At 44.2% G+C, this 24,918-nt stretch overlaps 1 protein-coding gene across 1 annotated transcript; it reads right to left on the bottom strand.

The window, feature by feature from the left end:
• Positions 1-6,646: 6,646 nt before the first annotated feature.
• LOC119659555 (HIG1 domain family member 1A, mitochondrial) lies at positions 6,647-21,322 on the bottom strand. The gene is made up of 2 exons (XM_038067704.1): positions 21,003-21,322; positions 6,647-7,380 (listed from the first exon to the last, which is right to left on the bottom strand). Exons 1-2 carry the CDS (start codon positions 21,091-21,093, stop codon positions 7,184-7,186), a joined length of 288 nt encoding a protein of 95 aa, XP_037923632.1. The 5' UTR covers positions 21,094-21,322; the 3' UTR covers positions 6,647-7,183.
• Positions 21,323-24,918: the final 3,596 nt, after the last annotated feature.

Raw genomic sequence — 24,918 nt, 5'->3', positions numbered from 1 at the left:
CCCCTGCTCGGAGAACTGTGACGGTTGGGAGGAGGTCCTTGATATCACCCTAATAACCAACAATGGGATTTTTAGGGTGGAGGAGTGGAGAGTGTCTGACCAGAGATCCTTTTCTGATCACAGTTGCATACTTTTCAGTCTAGATCTCGCCGCAGAGGTCTCCAAACCCTTCCCCCTAATGAAGAAAGTTTGGTCAAGTAATTAAGAACAAACTCCCGTGCGCAAATTGGTAAGATTGGTACGACAGACGAACTGCAGTCAAGGGTTGGGGCTCTGGAAAAGACATTCGATACCGCCTTTAAAGTCTCGTGCCCTACTAAGCACAGCAAAAAGACCTTGCCACCGTGGTGGAATGAAGATCCCTCCAGCCTCCGGAAGCTGACCAGAAAAATCTTCTACCTCTGCTACAAGCAAAAATACTGGCAGCCATATAAGGACTGCCTGAAGGGGTACAAGCCCGCCATCAGCAAGAGGCGGTCTTGGTTGGACTATTGTCAGAACAGTGAAAGCACAAGTGAATCCACGAGGCTCAGTAAGATTCTGTCCAAGGAACATAAGAGCCTATCCTTTCTTAAAAAGTCGAAAGGCTCCTGAATGGAATCTTCTAGTGAAACCTTGGAGCTGCTGGTTTAAACGCATTTTCCCGCCAGCGAGGAGGACTGTGAGTCAGAACCTTGCTTGGAGGGTTTGCGGCTACCCCAGCTGTACGAGACTATCAAATCGGTAATTACCGAGGATAAGATCAGCTGGGCTATAAACAGCTTCTCCGCATACAAATCTCCAGCTCCTGATGGAATAATGCCATTCATACTACAGAAGCAGCAGCAAAGGGGCTTGTTGAGATCTACCGGAGCTGCATCTCTTTAGGATACGTACCACAGTTCTGGAGGCGCGCACGAGTGGTTTTCATCCCGAAAGCGGGCAATCGCGGTCATGAGTCCGCGAAGGACTTTGAACCAATCAGGCTGACCTCTTTCGTGCTGAAGACCCTAGAGCGCGTCCTAGACATTCACTTAAGGACGATTACGGAACGAACGCCTTTCTCTAAGTCCCAGCATGCCCACCTTAAAAGAAAATCCACTGAAACCGCCCTCTACGAGATAATTGGCGCGGTTGAGCGGTCGCTGCAGTACAAGCAGTATACCCTAGCTACCTACACAACAAGCTTTTAACAACGTCATCAAGGGAGCCTTCACCAGTATTGGATTGGAGGGCTATCTCACACATTGGATTATATCAATGCTTAGTATCAGGATAATCCAGTCGGATCCGGGAGGAAACCACTTGACCAGAGCTGTGAAAAGTGGCACGCCCCAGGGTGGCGGCATCTCACCGAGCACGTTAATAGTAATGGACGAAATTTTACGAACATTAGACATCAGCGGGGTGAAGGTGGTGACGTATGCCGATGACTTGGTGACATTAGTATCAAGGATGTTTCTGTCCGCAAGATGCGTACTCAGCATAAACCCAACCAAAACGCAACTGATGGTATTCACCACCAAGATAAGGATATCTGAATACCATTTACCACGGCTGAATGAACAAAGATTGGTTCTTTCCTCTAATGTAAAGTATCTGGGTGTAATCCTGGATCCAAAGCTAAATTGAAGATTGAACATAGAACTAAGGATTAAGAAACCCTGTATAGCCTTCTATGCCTGCAAGAGAACCTTTGCAAAGAAATGGGGTCTCCGGCCGAGGATGGTTCTCTGGATGTACACCGCTGTAGTGTGTCCGATCCTAACGTACGGCTCTATTGTATGGTGGCAGGCTTTGAAGAAAAAATACAATAGAACGAAACTTAATAGGATTCAAAGAACCGCGTGCGCAGGTGCTACTGGAGCTCTGCAGTCCTGCCCGGCAGATGCTCTCAATGTATTCCTGCATCTCCTTCCCCTAGACTTCCACATTAAATATGTTGCAGCGTGCAGTGCCGTCAGACTACGTGATTCCGAATGCTGGGCAGCGAAGTCCCATGGCCACAGCAACCTCCTAGATGAAGTACCTCGGGAAATCTAGGCATTCCCCACGGACTGTGCCACACGCAAGCTGGCTGAACTTCACGAGAAAGTTTGCTGTCGATTTTCCAACCAAGGCAAAGTGGAAGACCGGCGGCGTGTTGCAAGGTTTATGACACAGTATTTTTTACGGACGGATTAAAGATGGCCTGTGGAGTCGGCGCTTGGTTTTCTCGAATACAATTCGTATGGTCTCCCAGGTTTCGCCAGTGTATTCCAGGCGGAAGTACTGGCGATATTGGAAGCCGGTCAATGGCTGGAGCGAGATTCGAGCCCCAAGCGTAACAGAGTGATTCTGACCGACAGCCAGCGGCAATCAAGGCCTTGTCCTCAGCGACGACATGTTCGAGGCTAGTGGGGCAGTGTAGAGACGCGCTGAACCGTCTGGGCGGCACGTTCAAGGTCACTCTCCTCTGGGTTCCCGGGCATAAGAACATAGAGGGGAATGAGCGGGCTGACGGATTGGCCAGGCGAGCTCTGCTCTTGGCAGTTCTTCGGCGAATACAGTCGGTGTTCCGCTGACGGCTGTCGGGGGCTGTGTCTACTCCCACTAGCTAGCAGCCGCGGGCCTAAGATGGCAAAGGCTTACGAACTGTGCCAAGTCAAGGAGAATTTGGCCCACTTACAACATAGCCCGACCACGAGAGTTCCTGTGTCAGGCGCTTGCAAATGTATTCAAGCTTACGGCGGTTTGCACGGGGCACTGGCCCATAGGGAACCATGCCGCTAGGCTCTGCATACCCTAAAATTCGCATTGCCGAAGCTGCGGAGAAGGAAGGGAAACGCTCATGCACTTTCTCTGCGATTGCCCAGTTCTGGCTAAGATCAGGCTGCGGACACTAGGCAAACCATTCTTTGGGGACTTCAGAGAGATTTCTAGCTGCAAGGTGGAAGAGCTGCTTTCTATCGTGAATGTTACGGGCTGGGTCTGAAGATCCCAGCCGGCTGGACTCTGCCTCGCTGTTCTCATAACAATAGTCACGGTCTTAGGAGTTTGTGGCATCAAAACGGCGCACCAAAGCGCTAATTGGGCTCCCCGGAGCGGCGACTGACACCTACCTACCTATCTACGGACGCAAGAACTAAGGGATCTTGTAGTATCTGCAGAATCAAGTGACCTTGAACTCTCAATAGGTTGTCATGCGAACCCTCAGCATATGAGTGTTGCAAATACAATCCTAGAGGAGAGAAGCTGTTTGATTTTACCACTTCAGCTGGTCTGATGACCGCGAACCTAGTGTGGGCCCCTACGTTCGTAGGGCCAAGAAGAAGTGAAGTAATTGACCTAACAATCTGCACTTAAAAGTTAATAATAATAATAATCTTTGGCGCAACAATCCAATTGGATCAGCGCCTTGAAGTGTGTTAGAGCACTTCATTCATTCTAAAAAAAAAAAATTAAGTACTTAAAAGTTGTTAGAGGGAATTAGAGACTGGCGAGTGCTAGATGAGGTCTCACTATCAGATCCTTAGCCTGACTATAGCAAGCGAACAGTCTTTAATATAAAAACGGAATCCTAGGAAAACGGATTGGACAAAGCTTCTTGGTGACGAAATGAAGCGCCCTAGGCGACTAAGAATTCCTTTGGCGACAGAAGATCAATTGAAAACTCCGAATTGCGCACTTTTGGATGGCTTGGAATAGGTTTGTCCTATTTCCTAAGGCCAATGCGGTAAAATGATTCCATGGTGGAATCGAGAATTGCAAAGACTGCTCCATCCCTGATACGCCTGCCCAGTATAGTTCCCTCAACCGTTCCTCTTCATTTCTTAGGTTCATAGCCATGAAACCGTTTCCGATTCCATAGAAGGGTTACGGCCCGTGTAAAGGAGTCCCTGCTCCCTTCTTGGCTAGTTCGTCCTCTGCGTCGTTACCTTCCAACCCAAAGTATCCAGACCTTGTTGGACGAGCTGAGTGTATTTAGTCTCTCAGGGCATTCCCATACCAGTTTAGAGTTCACCTGGTTGGACCTAAGTGGCTTGATCATTGCTTGGCTATCGGTGAGAATAGCTATGTTCTGCCCCTTGTAATTCCTTTGCAGATTAAAGGAGGCACATTTGTCTATGGCGTATATTTCCGCCTGGAATATGCTAGTGTACCTGCCCATTGGCTCAAAGTACATTTTCCTTCGAAAAATGACACCGGCACCCGCTCCCTCTGCTGTGAGGGATCCCTCAGTGTACCAAGTAATCAGTTGCTGGTTTAAGCCGTATGTCGCAGCCACGCTCTCCCAGTTTGCCTTGTTACTCCAACGTGTTTCAAACTTCTTATCGAAGTGAAACTTCGTTGTCATGTTATCCCTTGGTATCAGTAATTCCGGATACCGCCTAGAAAGAATATCAATCTTCTTTCGATTTAGGCAGCTCCCCGTCTCACTCATACTACGGCCATCCTGAATATTGCCCTCCTTCGCTGCATCTGTATGTGCAGATGGAGAGGGGTTAATCCCAGAAGGACCTCCAGGGATGCCGTTGGGCATGTCCTCATTGCCCCACTGATACACACGCAAACCAGCCTTTGGAGCTTATGTAATACCCTGGCTTGTGTGCTGAGTTCGGTTCTTTCTGCCCAGATTACCGCTCCATAGGTAATCATTGCCCTTACTATTGCAGTATATATCCAAAGTAGTATCTTCGGGCTGCAACCACATTTTTTTCTGCTATGGATCTGCAAGTCATCAGAGCCCTCGTGGCTTTCCGACATGTGTCTTCCAGAGTAATTTTTGGTTTAGCGTAATTCCCAAATATTTGACCTCTGTTTCTTGTTTTACCTCCATATCATGTAATGTTATGGCTCTCAGGTGATCAAGCTTACGCCTCCTAGTGAATGGTACTATGGTGGTTTTGGCTGGGTTGATCCGCAGTCCCACCTTCCTGCACCAGGCACTAGTAACCCTTAGTCCGGTTTGGATTCTATCACATAGGGTATCTTCATATTTGCCCCTACAGATTAAAACAATGTCGTCCGCGTAACCCTGGACTTGTATTTGTTAACACGTCCAGGAGTTCATCCACTACCATACTCCACATCAGCGGCGATAGTACCCCACCCTGTAGACAGCCTTGAGTGGTGTTCATGATAATAGAATTTGTATGTCGGTTCCCGTATATATGGAGCTAGCATCACATTTAGTTTAGTGGAGATCTGTCAGTAATAAATGCAGATCTATTTTTTTAACATTGAAGGATGTCGAATTTTGCGCCAAATAAACGGCATTTGCAACTTCGCTTTTTTGCTTTAATTTAAAAAAGCAGTTGAAGCATATTGTTCGCTTAAAGAGAAATACGATGACCGAGCATGGTCGGAAACTACTTGCGAAAATTGGTTTAAAAACGCTTCAGATGTGGGGCGCTCCGGAAGACCAAAGACATTTGAGGACGCCGATCTGCAAAAGTTATTGGTTGAAGACGATACACAAACACAAAATGAACTTGTGGAGGCATCTAACATAGCTCGAAACATTTACATGTCATGGGGGAAATCCAAAAAAAAGGAAAATGAATGCCGCATTTATTGGCTGGGAGGCAGACAGGAACGAGATATATTGCAGCACGACAACCCTCCGTGCCATTGCACTTTCATCATTCAGAACATCATCACCCTCTATATTCACCGCAGCATGGCTTGGCTGAGCTAAACTTGACTAATTTCCACAAATTGCAATATTGGTTGAAAGAAGGGTTTCGGTAGCGGTATTCATGTACTGCCAAGATACCATCGCGTCCTGGCGCCTTCTTATTTTTCATAGAAGGGACTGCCTCTTTCAACTCTTTTATAGAGAAAAGTGGGTAGTCCTCGGTGGCTTCCACGTTGTTGACCTCAAACTGTACGGAATGCGCGCAGAATAGTGCCCGTAGAATGCGATCAATCTGCTCTGCATTAAGTGAACAAAGCTTCCGAAGAGCCCGCATTTTTCGAGTTATCAGTTGTAATCGAATCCCATTTCACCTCGTCGACCAGATCCTACTTGCAGCGAGCTTTGTTTCTGTTTATTGCACTGCGGTCTTTTTTTAGCTGATCTGTACTCTGCCATTGTGATAAACGCCTTTTCCTGGTCGTTTATACGTGGTGTTAAGCGGCGAAAGTGTGTGACGCTTCTCCCGGAGCTCTGCAATTTTTGCCGTCCACCAATACAAAGAAGACTTGCCACGTCTCGATGCCCCCTTGTGCATGGAAGCTCCGCAGGCTTCATTATCAGGTTCATAACTGAATTTACAAGGGATTTATCAAGTTTGGAAACCATTCAGCACTCCTTTCCTGAAAATTCATCAAAGGGATCTATTAATGGCTATCTAAAAAAAAACAAGGTTCTTGTGCTAGCGCGAATAGCAATTAATTGTTCGGGAGTTACCCTATTTACCCTATTACCCTATTTTATTTTCGTCTTAGCAAAATTATCCTGTATACAAATCAATTACATGGCATGAATTCTTCTTTCTCCTCGATTATAACCTTATAGCTGAGGAAATATAGTAAGTAGAAGTTATATAGCTATCGCTCCGCTTTTAAGGTAACTACTATTATTTTGTACAAGGGGTAGCAACTTACTAATTTTCGCTCAGTCCTGAGGGTCCGAACAGGAAAGTCGATATATCCATTAAATTCCATTTACAACAAAAAATCATTTCTGGTTCTTGGAACATTTTTTATTTTCTCCTTTTTCTTATCCTTAATAAAAATAAATATAGATTTACTTTGTTTCATTGCTCTGTAAACAATTCGCTCGAAAAAAATTACTTAAACTTAAAATTACAGTTTTATCACAGGCTGTTAACCCGTCACATTCTACTCCTTCATCTCCATGAAATACTTGTAATGTCTGATGAAATAAGACGGAAGAAAAGCGCAACCCGCTTCTGTTGCGCAAACCTCCCTCTCCTCCTTACTCAACTGTCCTAACATAGATTCTGTATCATTATTCTTGCTAAATAAATAAATTAGTTGCCCTAATATACACATTTAGCGTCTATCCTTCTTTGCTTCCATCTGTAATTTTTCTTTTGTCACATATACAAAAATACTGTACAGCTAATGGCTCCTTTCCTCTGGTCGAGATTAACTTTATCATAAAAATATGTGGAAAAAGGGGGGAAAATTGTCTATTTCATTACATGCATTTGTCTAGTTCAGGAACGCATTTTTCAGATGGTGGGAGATGATTTTATTCTTCTTTGGGGGGTGTTTTCTTGAAGAGATATTCGTTAGCCATTGTGTATCCCAAGCCAAGCGTTAAGGCTCCGACGACTGTTCCTTGTGCGGCCACACGAAGTTGCATCAGGAATACACTCGTGCTCATATCACCACGGCGCTTGAATTTGTATGCACCTATCGCACAGGCTGCCAATAATCCGCCCAAACCTGGAAGAGGGAAAGAAAATTATTTTAGTTTTAACTGTAAAGATGATTGCAAATGAAGCTGGTTGCAAAATGGGAAAAGCCAGGAAAATTTAAAATGCTATTTGGGCGTCGAATTAGTGCTCATTGTTTTTCAACACCAGCTTCCATGACGTTACCACAACTGGGTTCTCCAGTTTAAGACCCGCCCACCGTAAGCCGGATTTACACGGATTTTCACAACCGCGGCCAAGAGTTCGCCTGCTCGATCTGGATGAAGGTAGACTGTAAATCTTCCGGTTGTTCTTCCCATCGATATCGTCAGCGTAGGTCAGTATTTGGGTGAACTTGAACAGGATGATGCCTCTCGCATTTACATCTGTATCGCGGATCACTTTCTCCAGGGCCAGGTTAAAGAGGACGCATAATACGGCATCCACTTGTCGATGTTGAATGGTCTCGAGATTGATCAACTTTATCTGCTGCCTTTATCTGGCTTCGCAAATTGATCAGGTTCACCCTAGTTAGTCTTATCAATTTCGACAGAATACCGAATTCTCTCATGGACGTGAACAGCTTTATCCTAGCTATGCTATTATAGACGGCTTTAATTCGATGAAAAGATGGTGCAACTGATGGCCTTATTCCAGCAGTTTTTCCATCGCTGCGTGATATCCCCCTTTTTATGTATAGGACAGATAATGCCTCGTTGCCAGTCGTCAGGCATTAATTCGCTGTCCCATACTTTGAGCATCAGTTGATGAACCGCTTGGTGTAGTTTGTCGCCTCCATATTCAACCAACTCGGCTGCAATTTCATCGGCTCCTGGCGATTTATGATTTTTAAGCCGTTGGATTGCAGGGACGTTTCTTCTATGCCTGGTGCTGGCATTTGTCCGTCTTCAGTTAGCGGGACCTCCAACTTGCAAATATTTTGGTTGTTGAGCAGTTCACCAAAATTCTCAACCCCCCTTTGTCTCAGCGGGATGAACATCGAGGTGTATAAGGCTTCACCCTGCTGACTTGTTGGTAAAACTTTCGCGCCTGGTGGTTGGTTCTCCCAGGCTTTATGATAAGTCTCTGGCGTGCCCGCGTTTTTTGAGAATGCAACGTCCAACGGTATGGAGCATTCTTCCGTTCCGTTGGTAGCTTACATTCATCGTCAAACCAACCGTTCCGACTTTTCTTGCGGCTGGCGCCAAGTATGTTTGTGGCCATATCAACAATAACGCTCTTCAGGTGGTTGTGAATATCATTTGTTGATGCTTCATCGCCAGGACATCTGTTACTGCGGCATCCACTTCCCCCTTATAGGGGTTACGGAGAAGTATGTTATGAATGGCTTCAGTATTCATCATCACTTGATTGTCAGAGGGGATTGTAGGTGGTGTTGTAATTCGAGCTCGGAGCACTATACCAACGAGGGAACTACCGTGAAACTTACACTAACAAAGGGTATGTTCCTGCCTAAGGATGCTAAGGAAGAGTGGAAACCCTAAATGCTGGGCCTCATTAACATTTTATGTAGGAGGAGCATCGATAATGAATGTGAGCCGTTGTGGACGGACACAAAGGAGTTATCTCCGACACTTCGAACCACGCACATCAGCACAAAGTTGCCTTTTTCAACCACATGATTCACCGAAAGCTAACTCTCCTCATTTACTCGGAGGGAGTAACGAAAAAGATGAAGCCAATTTTTGAGGTCGCCGGAGTGAATAGATACTCCGACCACACCATGCTCCAACAAACTGGCTCCGACTGACTTCATCAGAATCTTACGAATAAGCATGCGCGGGGAGGGAAAATATATCCGGTTTACCAATATGAACCGTAGACAGTACTCGATAGTTCTGCTTATGGAAAATGTTGAGACCGGCAAGTTTTAACTGATCGCCATATTCCACATAATAAGCCTGACGTGCTATTAGTTGGAAAGACGGGTGGCTCATTTCTCATTTTATCATTTATGTTGCTATTCCTCATAATAGGAAGGAAATATGAGCGGAAATATGTGGAGAAGGATCAGAGAAAGCATGTGTTTCAAGAAGGTGTTTTTAGTTCCCATAATATTATCAGCTATCACCAAAACCCCTTCTATTCTTTAGAATGTCCAAGCCTGGTGTTAAGTAAAATAAGTCATTTGCAGAAATTGTGACAATGGAAGTCAGAGGATTATTGTGTTCCTTAATGCACACACTTTCGCACTTTCTCCTAACTCGCATTTATCCAAAAATACAGCCCCAAAATTTCAAAACATTCGATCCATTAGTTTTTTTTTTAAATTCCCAAAGGCTACCTTTTTCTTAGGCAAACACCTTTAGATAGGAAATCGATGCCCTGCCGAGTGTAGTGACACCGCTATGAGTTGGGGATTGTACATAGAATTCTTTTAAAATATTTCCTGGTTGTTGTAAAAGATAACTAAAAGAGATAGAGATATGTGGGCTAGCAACCTTCAACTCTCAAAATTAACTATACTTCAGAAAAGGCTATGATGCCTCTGAATCGGACTGTTCTCTAGGCTAGGTTTTGTAAACGGTTTTTGATTCGTAGTATGTTTGCTTGCTCCAACTTTAGCGATACAGTTTAGACATTCTTGGGTTAGGAGAGGTAAGATGGTGGAGAGCACACATCTCCCTCTTGTGGTATGATACTGTTGTATTCAGGAAAACCTGCCGGAAATAAGCGTTAATCCCGTGTAGGATTAATGCTCGTTCTGGCAACCTTTATCAGATAAAGTACGAACTGCGAGATTTATGTATGTACAAAATGAGGAACATCTCAATAACGCTGTGTTATGCACTTCGATGCAAAAGAAAAAGGAGGCTTTCTATGAGCAACTCAACAGAGTATTGGAGCAACTTACTGAAGGTGTGGTAATCAAGAATACTATAAGAGCAACATCGCAAAGGTTGTTGCTATTAGCCGCTAAGGCTGCTGGATACCGCATAGCAAAAGGGATCTTCCTAGCTACATGCTCATCCATACGGATTAAGTGACAACCTGTTGACACGGTTTTTATTCAAAATCTGACGGTCATGGTATCGCTCATAGTTTTCGTCGTTATGTAGGTTACGGAAACGTCCATCCTCATGTAGGGGGCCAAAAATTCTTCGGAGGATTCTTCTCTCGAACGCGGTCAAGAGTTCGCAATTTTTCTTGCTAAGAACCCAAGTTTCCGAGGAATACATGAGGACTGGCAAGATCATAGTCTTGTACAGTAAGAGCTTTGACCCTATGGTGAGACGTTTCGAGCGGAACAGTTTTTGTAAGCTGAAATAGGCCCTGTTGGCTGACAACAACCGTGCGCGGATTTCATCATCGTAGCTGTGATCGGTTGTGATTTTCGACCCTAGATAGGAGAAATTGTCAACGGTCTCAAAGTTGTATTCTCCTATATAAAAATAAAACTAGGTAGCTTGCTCCTACTACAATATATTTTAATAGTTAGTAAATACGTATTTCGAAAGCTACTTACTTTCTTCCTCAGTACTTAAGCTAGCTATAGCTTAAGTACTGAGGAAGAAAGTAAGTAGCTTTGGAAATACGTATTTACTAACTATTAAAATATATTGTAGTAGGAGCAAGCTACCTAGTTTTATTTTTATTTAGAAGAACTACAAGCATCGGAACGATAACTATTTTTTGTATTCTCCTATCCTTATTCTTCCTGTTTGACCAGTGCGGTTTGATGTTGTTGGTTGGTTGGTTTTCGGTGCTAACGTTGCTACCATCTATTTTGTGTTGATTTTGATGTCTTCTATCCTTATTGTTTTCGTTTTAACAGTGCGATTTGATGCTGTTCGTTTTTTGGTTTTTAATATACATAGTTATGGCTATACTTCTGTCAGTCGATACGTATAGAGAGAACACAGCGCACCGAGAGTAGCTAACCATACCTCACTTCCGTCAGACTTTTAGGTTATGAATGTCAGTAGCGCGTGAACGACAACACGATGAAGTTCGGTAACTCCGAAAAAAGAATCGCGATTATTGCGTTGCACCAATGCGGGAATATGCCGAAAAAGGTTCAGTTTGTTAAAAAAGCTGCTGGTAAACAAACGATTCGGTTTTAGAACATTAGCGCGATACCGCGAAACAGCTGATGTGGTTGACAGGCCGCGGGAGGGGCTCTCGCGCTCTGTACGTCCCCCGACTGTCGTGCATGCTGTGCGTGAGCGTGTTTATCGAAATCCCTTCCGCAAGCAGAAACGAATGTCGACGGAAATGGACGTTTCAACTCGGAAGTATGAGTCGTATTTTACGAGAAGATCTCGATATCGGTGCTTACCGACGATACTTTAGCCATATCTTAACGCCAAAACTGAAGGAAACATGGCGAATTCGTTGTGCTGCTCTTCTGCAACGATTTCCCGGTAAAAAATATAGCACAATTCTATTTTCTGAGAAAAAAATGTTTACTATCGAGAATTCAACCGACAAAATGATCGAGTATATGCTCACAATTGTTATGAAGCCAGAGAAAATGCTCCGCGAGTCCAACGTTGTCACCATCCGACTTCTGTCATGGTATGATAGGGCGTCTCATATCACGGAGTAACTGATGTTCATTTCTGCGGGGCCGGCGTCAAAACCAAATCGATCGTGTACGAAAAGATATTAGAGGATGTAGTCAAGCCATTGAGTGAATCTTTATTCGCCGGAAAGCCGTGGTGCTTCCAGTAGGACTCGCTCACAAAGCCAAGATAATTCAGCAGTGGTTAGCGGCGCATGTTCTTGACTTCTAGCCGCCGAATAGGCCTCAGGCAGCCCAGATTTGAATCCTCTGGACTACAGCCTTTGGGCTAAGTTGGAGGAGATGCCTGCGATCGAACTTACACCGATTTGGAGAGTTTGAAGCCCAGCATCGTGCGTGCAGCTCGAGAAATGCCACTTCATACCGCGCATGAAGCGATCGATGCATCGCCTCATAGACTTCGGGCCTGCATAGCTACTAGCGGCGGCCATTTTGAATATTTCTTTCTTCGTTCGAAAGCTCTATGTTTCCCTTTTCTAATGGTATTCTCTTCGATTGATTTACTTTATTACTTCGTCAGAAATAAAAATTTGTTTGACTGAGGGAACTTATGGTTGTAATGTATAATACATGATTTAGGACAATAACAAGTCGGAATACCGGAAGCTGGACGCTTCGGGTATAAAGGTTTTATGGGGTTTTCTATAAGAAATTTCCTATGCACGTTTTTTCATTCGTACATAGCAAACATTTTTAAATATTCCTTGATATATCCAACTCCACCTTCATACAAATTCAATTTATGTTATCATGACGTCATACACGTTTTAGATTGCGATAAATTCATGTGAAATACAAAACATTCCCTTTCCATAATGTATTGTTTTTTAAACTTTCCGAAATTGTGTATTACGTTATGCTGATACCAATTGTACATCTAGGATGAACTTAGGAGGGATTCTCGAGTAAATTTCTAACATATGGTAATATGTTATTATTGTAACTTTATTTGAGCAGGTATCGGAATAGGATGTTTTTGAGGTCTAAATTTTGTATAGGTGAACCATTGTTATAAATTCAATTATAATAAAAGACCAAGTTCGGATTTCAATGCATCACACCTAAACAGCCACATTATAATTTCTATCGCCTAATCCTTTCCTTATCGAACAAAGAATTGCAGTCGGCTACTGGCGATAACGTTCAATGACGTTACTGCAATAGTTGCGATAAGAATTCATTATCATTGGCAGTATTATGGGGAAATCAATATCGTTGTCAACCGTTCGTAGACATAAAAAAAACACGATCTTTTATCACCAACGCTCTTTCATAAGCCGATGTGTGAAGATTTCTCAGAATGCGAGAAATCCAAGCCAAAAATAAATTGTTTTCATAGAAACCATATCTGCAAAGTGAAATTTTATCATTCAAGCTACAAACAAATTGCGCTATATTCCACCTGAAATGTCCAAACATACAAAGTTTACTATTATATTATATTCAAAAGATGAAATGGAACATGACGGTGTACTTGCGGGAAGCGCCCAGGTATGGTCAACTGACCAAATGAATCCCATCTTTTTTTTTAAAATTTTCTCTAAATAATCCATTTTCAAGGGTATTCGTCGATGAGTTAATGAAGTAAACTTTGCTTCCAACTCTTGACCTGCATAGGTTTTATAGTTCCTTCTACACAGCGCAACGTGCCCACAGCCAAGCTCTGTAATGTGGTCACTAGTCACGTAGGAACAGCATCTGCAGATCAATTCCACAAGTGCAAACATAACATCGTTTCATCATCTGCACATTTCTGCGAACCAAGTATACGTGCCACCTCGAGCATGTCCATCCAAATTGGCATGGACTAACCATTTCAGCAACCCTTTGTCATGCAACAAGAAAGTTGTTAACTCAATCATAATCAAGTCATTGCCGAAACACTTAAACTTTTGAGACACATGCGGGAGTGATAAATTGATATGTCCTGATGCATGTGAATAGACAAAACTTGACCTGAAAATAAATTCAATTGAAGTTTGTAGAAAAAAAGTTTTCCGACTATACCATGAGCGTTTCTTGACCATTTAGATCTTTCAACTTTCCACAGACCCTACCTTCCTCAAACGAGGAAGGAAGAATAAAGACCCCCTGAAAACTATGAATGTCTAATCCAAAGACAATATTCACTTTAGAAAAGTGTGAAATTAGAAAATTCTCAACAACTTTACACATTGCAAAATAAATGTCCTAATTTAAATGAAACCCATAAATTTCAAGCACGACCATTGCCCCATGAAAATCGAAAGATTCTTGCTGTGCCAATTTCATCAGAATATTATTTGTCAGGTCAGGCAATCGCATAAATAAATTTATAACTTCAGCAAATTTGCGTGTTAGCGATGAATTAATTACGAAGAACCATCATTACAGCTCCTTGGAAATAAGATTATTTGGAGTGACAAGCACTCACTTATTGTTTACATTGTTTTCAGAGCTAATTGAACTTGGAGCGTGTTATTTGATGGAGTTGTTACTGAACTGCGAACTAATAACAATTCAATTGTATAAACATTCGCTTTTCACAGGTAGTTCTGTGCTTTAATGATGCAAATCCAATTTAACATGGCAACTAGTTACCAAATTATTTAATTCAATCCGAATTCAAAAAGACCTCCAAGGCCTTTTAGGAACTGGGCTAAATATATATGATCGTAAGCCTCCCTGTCTTCAAGATTAAAATATTGCGGATGATATAATCGAAGGGCATCATCACAACAAATTAAGAAAAAAACTTTACAAGCAAAAAGCCATGCGTTAACCCCACTATCTCAGGATGGCGGACGCAAAACAGTGGAGAAAGAGCGCAAGCTTCTCAGAAAATCATGGAGGGAGTTGAAACGCATTGCCAAGAAACGGCAACGATTGCGCATAGGCGTGGTTGACGTGATATACCCCACATAAATGGACATAATGGAAATAGTGTATGGGGAATGATTCCATTCAATTGAACCCTTCCACATGTCCTCCACTCAAAGCAACATAAAAGACGTCATTAATCATAAAAATATATAGTATCGATCACGAACGGCTAGGGGAAGCGTCCACACAGCATTCTCGTAAAAAGTAACACCATGCAGCCTCCGACAGCAACGACTTAGGCACTAGCAAATGCACTTTGCCCTAGGATCTTTGTACTGCGGTCAATCTATAAAACCGTTTGTCTAACGAAACTCCTCAATGAGGTTACATAGCTTTTAACATAAATATTTTGGCAATACCAAAGACAAAATAGCTTTAGCCAAATCACGAACAGTTTTTACAAGCATACGGGAAGCAAAGAGTTTGGAGTGACAAGACTACTTAGCGCATGGAAGGCATCAGGACGTAAGCAAATTAGTTCGAACCACACAAATCTGTGTCTGGACACTAAATATTACTACATGTGTCTACCGCTAAGGCAGCTACAGACAGGGTGGTGGAAATCGCACTACTACATCCGTGCGGGAAAAATTGATTCTGTGGAAGCATGAAATAAATATCGAAAGAAGATTCAAACGCAATGGATGCTAAGCAACGATTAGTGGTATATTATCACGACAAAGAAGATCTTATTGTGAAATATTGCGGTTGTTTGCTACACTAATAATAAGGTGGCAAATTTGACAATGATTTATAAATTAGAATCGACGATGATATTGTCAAACCCGTGCATACATTGGCGGTAAAAAATAGCAAAGAGAACATTAAAGCTTGATTAAAAGTCATCGTTGTTTCAGCCGGGCTTTTGGTCGTTGCCTATCGACTTCGATGTTGCTCTCCTTAGTGGGAATTACGTGACCGTACCTTCCAAGACACTTCTCTCGCAATTTTTTCACGATCGATACAACCCCATATCGATCGCGGATGTCCGCATTTCGGAAGCAATCATGGCGTGTTATGCCACTGGTCCAACGCAACATCTTCGTATCCATTACCGGGAGGCGCCGTTAGTTGTCTTTTATAGTCGGCTAAAACTCAGACCAAGCAATTTTAGCATGATATGCATTCTACAAATTCCTAGAAGTTCTAGAAGACTTCCCGGCAAGTGATCACCAATAAATCGCATTCGAAGTGGTTGACGCCGGCGTGCCCGGCGCTGTCTGTGTGTGGAAAGTCGCAGGGGTGAACATCAGGAAATTCATTGAAATACTTATAACAGGCAGACTCACGTTGGAGAGCGTTTTCGAGGATGGTAGCGTTGCTGCTGACACTATCGTAAACTCAGTGATAAACCTGATAACCAGAGCGGATGAGGCTTCCATGCCCCGGATGGGCCCAGTCCTAACAAGGTTTCTATGTACTAGTGGACGACAGAAATTGCGTTTACACGCCCACGAAGAAGCATGCACCATAAAAACAGTATAGATCAGCAAAAAGGGGACTCCGCAGTGCGATAAATAAAAGCAAAGCTCGCGGCTGGCAGAATCTTGTTAACGAAGTGAATGAAAACCCGTGGGGACTTGGATATAAGCTTGTCAATAGGAAAATCGGGACTCTGCGGAGGCCCTGCATACTAAGTACCGACCAGATGGATCGGATTGTGCGGGCATTGTTCACCAGACACCCTGTACGGGTTGATGTAGATAGCGCGGAAAACTTCGAGGATTGCACGCTTTTCACAATGAGAAAGCTCGAAGAAACGGTTCTCCCTATGAAAAACAACGGCGGAGGTTGACAAACTAATGTTCCGTCAACGGCCAGACTGGTATATATACTAATAATTATTCAACATCATATGTAAAATCCTCCACAGTATAGAGAAATAAAAAAACACTCCTGGCCTGGGAGTGTGACCTACTCAAAAACACGCGTTAAAGGGTAGACCTGTTTCTTTGGCTTGGCGTTATAGGTGGAGGACTCCAGATGAGGGAGAAACAGAAATTATTGAAAACAGAAATAGTTGAAAGGGACCCTCCTCGCTCTACCACATAAAACCCCAAACAAGAGAGTACAGGCCACAGAAAACCATACTAACCAAGCTTCTTGAGAAGCAGATTATGTTCAATGGAGTCAAAAGCTTCAGAGTTCAGTAGTATAAATTATGTGTACATCTTTCCTTTCATAGAGGGTTTTAGCAACAAAATTGGTAAACTCCAGCTCGAGCTCCCATGCTGCCCCTTTGCAATGTGATGCGCGAAACAAAACGAAATCCAGTCGTGGATATACTTTGCCAGAATTTTAGGCATAGAGCTGTGCTGATCTACTCGTAGCACAATAGACAAATTCTTCTAATTATATGCCACGTTTCAATTTTATTTTTAAATGTGCTCAGGCTGACGTATTTTCCTCTATATGCTTGCATATAAAAATTTTAATGAATAGGCGAGATGTGTTGTCAACGAGCGTACAATACTGTCTACTGGCGGTTATGGCTGGAGGCAGAAGAGACCGGTTGTTCTCCATGCGGTCCCTCGGCCTACAACCAACGGCACTTTCTCACCGCCGGCTCTCCACTCCTGTGGCGAGTTCTAAAACGCGTGGAGAGTGCCGGTGGCGTCATCTAATCGCTCGCATTCGCAACATGCTGCCAATCCTGATGCGCCACATCACTCCGCCCCCAGATGAAACCGAGTGGTTTCAGCGACCGAATCCGGAACTACGTTCCCCATCAGTCCGCGAAGCGAACGCGACGTTGCTTTGGGGCGCGCACGGGTTACAGCCTGGACAGAGAGATCGCTTTTCTGTGTCCACCGATCTCGAGCTAGAAGAAATGTTCTCCCCGCTCGAGAACGCAGTACGGACCGTCACATGAAAGCTGCAGCGGCTTGCGGACGGCATCCGTCCTGACCAGGACGTGCGTGCACGTGTCCAGGTCCTTAGGTGCATAGACAGGTGCGGACGAGTGTCGGGTGGGAGGTGTGGCTTTGATGCGTCGAAGATTGTCCCTCAGCAGACGCACCATCCCGACTCTGTGAGACCCCATCTCTTGTCGAAGACCGGATCACTTGGGAGTCTTGGGTTCTCTCCGTATACCGGCTCCGCGAGGCTGGCAGAAAATACCTCTCGGCGGGTTGCACGTAGGCCGAGTAGGACGAGAGGCAAGACTTGAATACAGGACGGATCGTCGCGCGCCACAATGGCGGCTTTCAGCGTCCGGTGCCAACGTTCTAGCATCCCATTGGATTGCGGGTGATATGCAGTAGTCCGCTGGCGTTTAAATCCCAGGAGTTTGCCTAACTCAGAGAAAAGGGTGGACTCAAATTGCATTCCCTGGTCAGTGATGACCACTGCAGGGACGCCAAAGCGAGGTATCCACTCTCGACAGAGGGCTTCAGCACAAGATTGCGCCGTAATATTTTTCAGAGGTATTGCTTGAGGCCACCGCGTAAACCTGTCGATGATTATGAGGCAATACTTGTAACCGTGCGAGTCTCGCAAAGATCCTTCTATGTCGAGGTGTATTGTGTGGAACCGCTTGGTAGTGCGGGGGAATGAGCCCACTTCTGTCCTCACATGCCTGGAGACTTTACACTTCTGGCATGCAATGCACTCTCTCGCCCAGGAGTTGGCATCCCTGTTCATGGAGGGTCAGAAGTATTTCTCGGTGACTAACCGATTTGTTGCCCTGACGCATGGATGCGCTAAGTCGTGAACCGCGTGGAACACTTCCTTGCGAAAGGTATCCAGAATGTATGGCCGAGGTCCCTTTTCCGAGTCTTCGCAGCAGAGAGGGATGTTCGAGCCGAAGTTGGGCAACTCCGGAAATTTATAATTGGGGTTGGATTTGAGGCTCTGAAGTACTGCATCATCCTCCTGCGCCTTGGCAATAGCCGAGAAGTCGAGTGAGGCGGGGATGTTAACCTCGGAGACATGAGACAAAGCGTCAACAACTATAGTTATACGAGTTGAAAATTAGCAATTTGAGAAGAGAAATGTTCTGTTTTCATTTAGTTTAGGATTAGAAGAGACAAACACAATCGTCGAATTTTACGTTTGGCATGAGCGGAGCATTCGAAGAGCGGGGAGTTCTGACATGAAACCAGAGGGGCTTAAAATCACATCGCTCGAGAAAGTCTTCAATGTTCGATAGGAATTTGGAGTAAGCCTTCCTAATTAAGATTTTTATTGACGCAGGTAGGACTAAAGTTGGTGACTTCACCTGTACTGCCTGTGCGACGAAATTTTGGCCGAGCCCGATATTTCGCCCGTAAAGCATAGCCAATATCTACTGTGATCCAACCCGGGTATCTACGGAGCTTATGACAGCGGGTGGGAACAAAGCATGAAAGAAGTTAGTCTGTTCTTTCCCGATAGTGTGGCGCGGCAGGATTCGCGGCATTCGAAATTTATTTCGCGGCATTCGAAATTTATTTCGAATGTCGCGAATACCAGCGGACAGATGACGTCACCGGCGCTCTCTACTCAGTTCAGACCTCGTTACAAGAGTGAAGAACAGAGTAGGTGACGAGAAACGTCAGATGAAAAATTAATAATAATAAGAAAAAAGACAGCATTGCTCATTGGGAAATATACGACTCCGGATCAAATCTTATTGGTTACAAAAGGATTGGCTCAGTCGTGTCAGCTTCAAATAACACAAATACCCGTCAAATAAGTGCAATAATTAGGAAGCACAACGCTGACTATATGCCCTCCAAGCCACCATCTAACGAGATCAAGCGCTCGAACTGGCTTCACGGTCTGGGTGTTGATCAACTGTTGTTATTATTTCATCATTATTGAGGCTATGCCTCAATTTTATTACTATGAATAGATGTGCCAACGATAAGCCTACGCCATAGAAAATGCGTAAACACAAACATCCATGATCGAAAGCAGGATTCGAACCTGGTGGTGAAGAGGTTATCTCTGCCAACACACCACTAAGAGTAAACAACACATGACAAGAAAGTGGATTAAATGGTCAAATTCCAGAGGGTGTGTGCCTTAAAATTAATGTCCGTCCCCTATTTTCGACGCGGTTACTATAACCCCGTTTGGAAGGAACCAACTCTCAAACTTCAACAAAGAATTAATAAAATTGCGAGAGCAGACGGGACAAGTTCCAAACGACTCCTATTTTATATGACCAAAACCCAAAACAAAGGTCTTTTACGCGTCATAAGCCAAATCAAATTGATTTCGACTGCATTACACAACCCGAAAAACATTTTATAAATTATGAAACAATTAGTTCAGCATTCAATGTCAAGAACTGACCCCTAAAATCATGAGAACATCACCAGCCATCAGCTGGCCGCATGCCTAGTCCACAGTGAAGATTCATAGAGAGGAAAAGTACTCGCGTCGTCCAATATTCGTCACGAATCGCTTTGAGCTCATCAGACACACGTGCCAGCTGAACGGCTATTCTGCGCGCTTTCACTGAATTGTGAGGGAGGAGGCTTGAGCGACCGTCAAGGCAACCACGAGAACTCTTAGTGGAAATGGACCTACAACGTAGTGTCAACCGGAGCCGAATTGGGATCTGGCAATCGCCTGGCATCTTGGGAAGTTGCAAACGGAAAAAGAAAAGTTCTGAGCTAAATTGGAATGTCTACGAGTAAAGTCCATTGAATGAAAACGCGCTTCAGTCATCTGAGAGTTACGCAAGCAAATGCGTTCCAATCATTGCAGCCAGAGTAACTGCTATTGCTCAACTTTTAGTTGAATATCCTTTTGTCCTTCACATTAACGTTCCCGTGCTGTTCGCGCTCAGCCACTTTTCCCTCCCCACGTGGAGGCGAATCTCACTCGCGTCCTCTTCGTTTTTGCGAGACCAAGACCTACGTGACAAACTGAGTCTGGCCTTGGATTCCGCCAATTTGTTTTGCAGGCGTGCTCCACAGCTGACAGAGTACTTAATATCTGCTAAATTATCGTAGTTTGATACGACGCCTTACCGCATTCATAGCACCCAGATAAGGTTCGTCACCTTCCGAACCGCCAGACGCTTCTTCATAACCGGCGGTTATGCAACATGTGTACTCGGGGATGCACTGCCTCTTGACTCATATCGCCACTGTATCCGCGGAGAATCGGCCGCTCGTGCACCTCCAGGACCCTCCGCCCGACCCGCTAACTCCGGGCAGGAAAGCTCCCGCCAAGGTCAGGGACGGGGACAGGGCCAGTACACGGCAGCCGTGCAAAAATAGAACAAAGTAAATTCCAATTTTCTCACTCACCTATTAGCATGAACGGAGACTCCTTGGCTTTCCTTGCCAATTTCCCGGACGAGGACTCGTCGCCGTAGTCGAACAATGACTTGGAACTCATTTTGCCTTTTTTCTCTTCCAACGTGAACTTTCACCAAATGGAAAATGCGGGGATTATTGAATTGCACTTTATGCACTTTTCGTTCGACACTCAATCACTTGGGATTCCCAATTGGCTTAGCACCGCAAGTTGTCACTACACTCACTCTGACGATCGTGGCCACGGCAGTTTTGTTCGTTGGCACTCACCAAATTTTATTCGCGAATGATGATGACATTTGTTCGATCGGTGGTTAAATGTGGTCCGCTTCTAGAGTTTGGAGGAGCATTGCCAGATTGCTCGGTTTTGGGTGTTGAAGAGATTGTCATGTGATATGTTTCTTTTGAAGGTTTCAATGGTCGGTGTCTAGTGAATAATTTTCATCATCTTTGCGGCGTATTTGCATATTCAAAAGTTGTTCAGTTAGTCGCCGGATAAAGCGCGTTTGATTGTCAGGTGTCTATTCCAGTTTACTTATTGTGTCATTATACCTAATACCTTTTAAGCAATTTTATGCCACGTGCGATTATTGGGGCGAATACGGTTTCCGGATTTGGTGACGGATTCTGGTAGAATGGACCAAAATAAGATTAAAATAAAAAGTAAAAATTTTCGATATCTCCTTCCGTTTTCGAATTGAGCGCTAGCCAAAACATGTACACTATGCAAAATCGATATTCGTACACTACACATTTTACGAATTTTTCGGATATTATTCGAAATTAGTACTAAATATGTCAAATGAAATACACAAATTCTATTGCTTACAGTGTCTGCAATTGTCTAACAATGCGAAATATTAGCTGCGATCACTATTGCATTAACAGGAATGAAATTTCTTGCTCAAATCAAAACAAAATTCGTATTCATACACCCTGTCGATCGGTTAAAATATGCTTTTAGTACAATTATTGTGCCACCCTGTAAAATTTCAGTTGTTAACTTCAAGTAAAGTGTGATAAGCAATTTCGAGCAAAGCATAGTTAAAAAAAGCCTTTTTTTAAAAAAGAATTATAATGGGTAGGAAATCTGGTGAACTGCTTAACAGTGAGCGAAAATTAGTGGTGCAATTCCACAAGGACGGTATGAAAGGTTTTATTTGCTTCTTCTGTGAGTATATTTGAGTGTAGAACTATCCCATTTGTACGTAGCCCGTTAAGAATATGCATTTAGCATGTTAAATTTAATACTTCGGGTTTTAAATTTACACGGTAAAAACAAATTTGAGCTGCTGTAACTTTGTTACTAATAGTATGATTTTGATCAAACTTGGAGATAATATGCTTCATATTATATTTTATACTACTACTAACTTTTATAACTCTGAGATAAACTTAAGGGGGGTTTTACTCTATTTCCCCCAAAATATGGTAATATACGTAAATTCCTCCTCAGTTACCGCAGGTGTGGTGTAGACGTCCAATACTTGCTTGTGTTGTTTGTGCTCCCCTTTATCCGGGGGGAAGAACGCCATCACGATATCGAGGAGAAGATGCGGGCAGGTCAGTTGTGGTGTTCGCCCTCTCATCTTCTTCATAACTATCATGTACGCTGTTCCCTAGGGGCTTTGGTCTGCCTCTGCGCAAAGTTCCTTGAAGCATTCTCGCTTGCTGGTCCGTATAGCCTGCTTAAGCGTACCTCGAAGGTTCCCATATACTAGCCGTTTCTCGTCGAAGTTCGGTCTTCCTCTAGATCGTTGGCAGACCCTTCTAGCACGAAAATATGCATCCCATAACACCGCGATCTGTTCATTCCACCAATAGTTTGAGCGTCTTTTTCCGATAACTCGTCGCCTCGGCATAGCAGCGTCGCATGCTCTCGTTATGCGTTCCATCATTTCCTCTACCTTTTCGGTAGCCGCACCACCGGGATTTCGACTTCCCAATAGCATCTCTATGAATGCATCCCACTCAAACCTTTTCCCGGACCAGGCCCGATTTCCAGCTTCACAGGAACGCACATCGATGCATGACCCATACTCGATCTGGACGGACGAAAATCGCCTGGTGGTCGCTGTGAGTATAATGCTCACTAAGAAGCCATGTCATTCTCTTCGCCAATGTGGTACTCACATATGTCAGATCGACTATTGACCCTGTCCCACGAAAAGTGGAAACATGTCCCGTATTGGCAAGGATCAAGTCTAGCTCCGCGAAAGCCTTAAGCAGAATACGGACCTTGGTGTTCGTAGTGCGAATGCCCCAATCCACGGCCCACGCGTTGAAATCCCACACTATGACCTTGGCGTTTAGACTTCTTGCATCCGGGACTGGCATACCTAGCATTCCTTCGAATTCTGTTATCGTCGCGCTTGGTGGAGCCTAGCAACTATATATATAGATACCAGCTAGTTTTGCCCTGACGAATCCAACTTCTGGAAACTCCATCACTTCTTGAATGGCTTGATTTCCACACGCCCATATTGCCGCCTTGCCAGTTACATCTGCAGTCCAGGCACCGCTCTTATGGTTGCGATAAGGCTCGCTGATTGTGGCAGCTTCGATTCCCTTCTCATAGGTGGTCTGCGAGAGAAGGTCTTGCGCTGCCTCGCAGTGGTTGAGGTTGATTTGTATCAACCTCATTTCTTTACTGCATTCAAGGCTCTCCTAAACACTGGGCATCTGCTGCTGCCTGCAACGTACCGACAGTCGACGCCCTTTTTTCCTTGCAAAGCATACATTCAGGCTCAGCCTTGCACTCCCTGAACATATGGCCTTCTCCACCATATTTTCTGCAACTTTTTGGCCTGTCACGGTCACCGGTGCATTTCTGTCTGTCTATCTGTCTGTCACACGCACTTTTCGCAGAAACGGCTATACCGATTGCCACGAAATACGGTGAGAAGGTGGGAACGGTGAACCCCCAGACATGGAGTGAGTGATATCCATCTACATTGAGATTTAGGGGGCTCCCCATACATGTAAAAGGGGGGTGTAAAAATTTTTTTCACTGAATATAGTCATGTGGTGTATCGAATGAAAGGTCTCGATTAGTACTTTTCGAAGCCGGCCTTAGTTTTGAGATTATTTAAAAAGGCGGGGAGTGGGAGGGGTGGAAAGTGATGATTTCTTTAACGGACCCATTCTCAGAAACTACCCAACCGAAAAATCTGAAAAAAAAACCATGAAGCTGCCTCTATATGGTGCCCAGCCCTCAAAATACTCTCCATATCGATATCTGCTCAAATTAAGTTAATAATAGTATATTACCAAATTTGTCGAAGAATTGGTGATAACAAAGCACCCGGTCTGGAAGCTGTTCCCAATAGAGCTCTTAAACTCGCTGTTAAGACCAGACCCGACTGGTTTATCAGGACATCCATCATCATACCGACCGATTTGCCTTATCGACACGGCAGGAAAGATGCTCGAAAGGGTCGTCTACAACAGACTGCTCCCAATCATCGAATATAAGGATGGACTATCGAAGCGACAATTTGGATTTCGTCAAGCCCACTCAACGATCGACGCCGTAGACATTGTTCTGAAGCTGGCTCGAGACGCGATGTCGTCTAAAAAATGCTGTGCCGTAGTGACGTTGGACATCAAAAATGCGTTCAATTCCGCAAGCTGGGAGTGGATAAAAAGTTCACTGGCTAAAACGGGTGTCCCTAGTTACTTGACTAAGCTCCTCAACAGTTACCTTTCGGAGAGGACACTGTGGTACGACACGGATGAGGGATCCAAGCAGTACACCATCACCGCAGGAGTACCACAGGGCTCAGTGTTGGGTCCTCTCCTGTGGAACGTCATGTACAATGGGGTCCTTGTCCTTCCCGTGCCGAAGGAGGCCACGATAATCGGTTTCGCAGATGATCTAGCTGTGGTTGTCGTCACGAAAGAACCT

Source organism: Hermetia illucens, chromosome 6 (assembly GCF_905115235.1).
Source record: "Hermetia illucens chromosome 6, iHerIll2.2.curated.20191125, whole genome shotgun sequence".
NCBI classification, from domain to species: Eukaryota; Metazoa; Arthropoda; class Insecta; order Diptera; family Stratiomyidae; genus Hermetia; species Hermetia illucens.
Note: the sequence above shows the minus strand (reverse complement) of the source record. Positions and strands in the feature narration are given on the sequence as shown.

Coding starts and splice junctions, on each gene's coding strand:
- LOC119659555 (XM_038067704.1), bottom strand. CDS start 21,093: ATGAGTTCCAAGTCATTGTTCGACTACGGCGACGAGTCCTCGTCCGGG. Junction 7,381..21,002: donor GTCTCCGTTCATGCTAATAG/GTGAGTGAGAAA, acceptor TCCCTCTTCCAG/GTTTGGGCGGATTATTGGCA.